The following is a 3,737-nucleotide window of genomic DNA, read 5'->3' as shown; positions in this document are numbered from 1 at the left end:
AGTAGAGACTTATAGGCTGACTGCTGTTTAACTGAATACTTTGTAATCTAATTTGATATAGTAGTCTGTTTTGCCTCGTTTAATCATATGTTTTTTATGTTTGGTCCGTCTGACTGATTGATTGATGAGTCGTTCAGCGCTTCTTGATTGTGTATCGAGCTAAATATTCTTCATGTCTTTTTTGTGTTCCTTAAGGCTTAGCTGTTGTTTTGCTCTAGGTGATCAGCTCATTATGTCTACAAGTAGGTGTGATAGTCACGCTGATTCAGTCTGTCGACTGTCTTGTTCGTTTAGTGAAGAAGATTTTAGTTCTCTCTTTCAAAGTTCTGCTGAGATGGTTGATTGCAACCGAATTACAGTAGTAGAATTGGGGGGTCGTCCTTTAGGTGATGTTACTGGAAAGGGAATAGATTCTAACGAACCTATTGATGGTGGTATGCCGGGTTCTGGTAGTATGCTTAGTTCTAATCCTAGGTCTTCCATAAGTTTAGGTGAGTTGACCTATCTTCGTCGTCATTATGAGATCCCTGATACCATCAGTCTGCATGCTCCTGCTAAGGCGGAGCGGCCTGACTGGCACTTACCTGGTTGGGTGTGTCTGTATGAACTTCCCTTCAAAGAAGGGCTTCGGTTTCCCATCCCCCGATTAGTCGTTGAGTTGTGTGAGTACCACGAGATTTCGCCCGGACAACTAATGCCAAATTCATGGCGGATTTTGATGTCTCTCGAAGTCCTTTGTGAAAGGCACAAGATAACACTTGGGGTGGCTGACTTGTTGAGAGCTTACTACTTGAAGGCACACCTTAATGACAAAGGTAGGTACCAGTTAACAACTAGGGGGAAGGACCCTCCTTTAATTATTAGTTTGAAGAGTGGAGATAAGAGGTGGAAGGACCGTTACTTCTTCGTCCCTTTCGTCTCGTTGGGGTTACCTGCTGATAGTAGGATACCTTGTTCATGGTCTCCTGCATGTGAGTCTTTTATGCTTGCCTACTAATCCGTTTCCTTGCATATACATGTTGTTGTTGTTTTTATTTTATTTTGTGTGCTGATACTTCTATCATTTTGCAGGTAGGCTTCGAGTTGAGTACCTTTGGGATTCGAGGGAGTCTTCTGGTCGACTTAAGAGTATTCTTGCTATTCCTGAGGCGGAGCGTGAGTGGAGTGATTTGTTGTCTGAATCGAGTCTTCGTCAGAGTTCTTTGTGGCGCTCTGTTGAAAAACTCCCTGAAGGTATTCCTCTTCTACAGAGTCCTGATAATCCTCGTGTTGTGTTTATCAAGAGAAGTTTAGAAGTCTTGGGATATACTCCCAATTTTTTGACTGAATTGACGACAAGTGAGCGGTTGTTTGCAGACGTAGCTATGTCCCGACCCTTTACACTTCCTCTAACCGGTTCCAATGCCTTGGAACGTTTGCGTCAAGCAAAGAAATCGTCCGTTGGGAGCTCAGAAGCTGACAGAGAGGTTGTCGTGCCTCCGGCTGATCCCCCTGTTTTGACGCGGAGTCAGACGAAAAAAAAGAAGAAGGCTGTGCAGGATGATTCTTCCGACCCATTTAGCGACACCGTTGCCCTTTCGTTCCCTTCCAATGCTGCGGCCTATAGTGAGATTGGGCCTCACTTAGGAGAGATTGATAAGTTGTTGTGGCCCGAAGATGATCACAAAATGGAGCAGGTTGGTACGGATGGGTCAATTGATACCACTGTTTCTCATTTGTTCCAGGTACGAATATTTCATTTAGTTTTGTTTGTGCCGACTAGCTGATTTCTCTTGTTGTCTTACATTTTCTTTTTTATGTGTCAGGGTTTGCAAGGGGTCATTTGGCTGAAGAAGAAAATCAAGTCCTTAATGGCAACTCTAAAGGAAGTAAGGAGTCAGAGAAATGATCTTCGGGGTGAAGTTAGTCGGCTGAAAGATTCCAAGAAGGAGTCTGATCAACTCATAGCTGATTTGAAGGCTCAACTAGAATCCAAGGAAGCTGATGTCGAGAAGCTGAGAGTGACTCTTGGTCAAGTTGATGATTTGAAAGCCGAGGTTGCTTCGTTGGAGAATCGGATGTTGGTCATTGGGCTGGAGGCTGAGATCCAATGCCGTGGCGTAATGGCTAGTGAGTTTCGGGATGGTAAGGCTGATAGCTGGGATGTTCCCAAATACATTGCTGATCTTGAGGAATTGGAGAAGATGAGGGCTGAAGAGATAACCCGGGCCGAAGAGTTAGCCACTTCTTTTGGCATCATGACTACTAATGATCTGGTTGTGGATGACTGATTCCTCTTCTACTCGTGTTCATTGTCGTGGGATAACAGAGTTTGTCGGGCCTTTTCTAGTTGTTGTATGAACTTTTTCTTATGTAGTATTGTATCCTGATCTAACTGACCTAGTTTTGTTGTATTATGGCTTGTTGTAGCTTCTGTTAGTGTTGTTTAAGTTATTGTATCGGATGCTGATTGGCTGAATGACTTATGGAGTATTAGTGTCTTATTCCCCCAATCTAAGTATAAAGTGACTTAGTCAATTTATATTTAGATTTGTTATTGAACTGTTCGTAGTATATATATAAAGAAAAAATGGTTGTGATAGGGGGCTGCGCTCCGTGGAGCTGCCTACATACCCTTTGCAGGGATCAAGCCCAAATGTAGTTCTGACACTTCCTGCATTATAAGTGTCAGTATGTTGCTCGAATGAAGATCTTGTGAGAATACTGATGAAAGAAAATGAAAGTAGACTGGGTTAAGTTAAGAGTGATACAGTCTCAAGTGGATAGCATTCCAGCTGTTGTTGATATCGCGTCCCTCCTTTGTTTGTAGCTTGTATGCTCCATGTCCGACTACCTTTGTGATGAGGTAGGGACCTTCCCATGTCGGGGCGAGCTTACCTGCTCCAGCTTCCTTAGTGTTCTGGAAGACTCTTCGTAGAACCCAATCTCCTACTTTGAATGTCCGAGTGCGGATGTTCTTGTTGTAATGTCTGGCTATGCTCTGTTGATAGGCTGAGACTCTTAAGAGTGCTTTGTCCCTTCTTTCGTCGATGGTGTCGAGTTCATGGCACATGTTTTCCCAATTTTCTTCGTCTGTAGTTAGCTCATATCTGGCTGTCGGAACTTCGCTCTCAGTAGGGATGACTGCCTCTATCCCGTAAGCTAATGAGAATGGTGTCTCCCCTGTCGCAGTCCTGGATGTGGTTCGATAGGACCACAGGACTCCTGGCAACTCGTCAGCCCATCTTCCCTTAGCTTTTTCGAGGCGCTTCTTGATGTTGTTCATGATGGTCTTGTTGGATGACTCTGCCTGTCCATTTGCTTGGGGATACCTTGGTGTCGAGAAGCTGAGCTTGATGTTCCAGAACTTGCAGAAGTCTTGGAAGTCGAAACTGATGAATTGAGAACCATTGTCTGTCACAATTTCTTTTGGTACTCCGTACCTATAGATCACATTCTTCCAAATGAAACCCTTTACTTCTTTGTCTCGGACTTGGTGGAATGAGTCTGCTTCGATCCACTTGCTGAAGTAGTCGGTCACTGCAAGCATGTACATTTTCTGTCCTGGTGCGGTTGGAAGCTTGCCTACTATATCCATCCCCCATTTCATGAATGGCCAAGGGGACGTGATTGAGATGAGGCGCTCCGGAGGTTGGTGGGATATCTGAGCGAACCGTTGGCATTTGTCGCATCGTCTGGCATAGTCAGAGGCATCAGCTCGCATGGTTGGCCAGTAGTAGCCTTGTGTTAGGGCACGG

At 44.6% G+C, this 3,737-nt stretch overlaps 1 protein-coding gene across 2 annotated transcripts; it reads left to right on the top strand.

Annotated features, from left to right (window-relative positions):
- The first annotated feature begins 420 nt into the window (after positions 1 to 420).
- Positions 421 to 2,411, top strand: LOC133822664 (uncharacterized). Of its 2 annotated transcripts, XM_062255071.1 has the most exons (4): positions 421 to 971; positions 1,072 to 1,233; positions 1,357 to 1,724; positions 1,806 to 2,411. In XM_062255071.1, the coding sequence occupies exons 1-4, from the start codon at positions 437 to 439 to the stop codon at positions 2,268 to 2,270; spliced, it is 1,530 nt and encodes a 509-aa protein (XP_062111055.1). In that variant the 5' UTR covers positions 421 to 436; the 3' UTR covers positions 2,271 to 2,411. The 2 variants fall into 2 exon arrangements, with proteins under 2 accessions (XP_062111055.1, XP_062111054.1); XM_062255070.1 differs by having other exon boundaries at positions 1,072 to 1,724.
- Positions 2,412 to 3,737: the final 1,326 nt, after the last annotated feature.

This window comes from Humulus lupulus, chromosome 3 (genome assembly GCF_963169125.1).
Source record: "Humulus lupulus chromosome 3, drHumLupu1.1, whole genome shotgun sequence".
Classification (NCBI taxonomy): Eukaryota; Viridiplantae; Streptophyta; class Magnoliopsida; order Rosales; family Cannabaceae; genus Humulus; species Humulus lupulus.
The sequence above is the reverse complement of the archived record's forward strand: the minus strand, read 5'-3'. Positions and strand labels throughout refer to the sequence as shown.

Excerpts from the sequence above, each read along its gene's own strand:
- LOC133822664 (XM_062255070.1), top strand. The coding sequence starts at position 437 with ATGCCGGGTTCTGGTAGTATGCTTAGTTCTAATCCTAGGTCTTCCATA. Across the intron at positions 972-1,071 it reads TTGTTCATGGTCTCCTGCAT|GTAGGCTTCGAGTTGAGTAC; the intron begins GTGAGTCTTTTA and ends ATCATTTTGCAG. Across the intron at positions 1,725-1,805 it reads CTGTTTCTCATTTGTTCCAG|GGTTTGCAAGGGGTCATTTG; the intron begins GTACGAATATTT and ends TTTATGTGTCAG.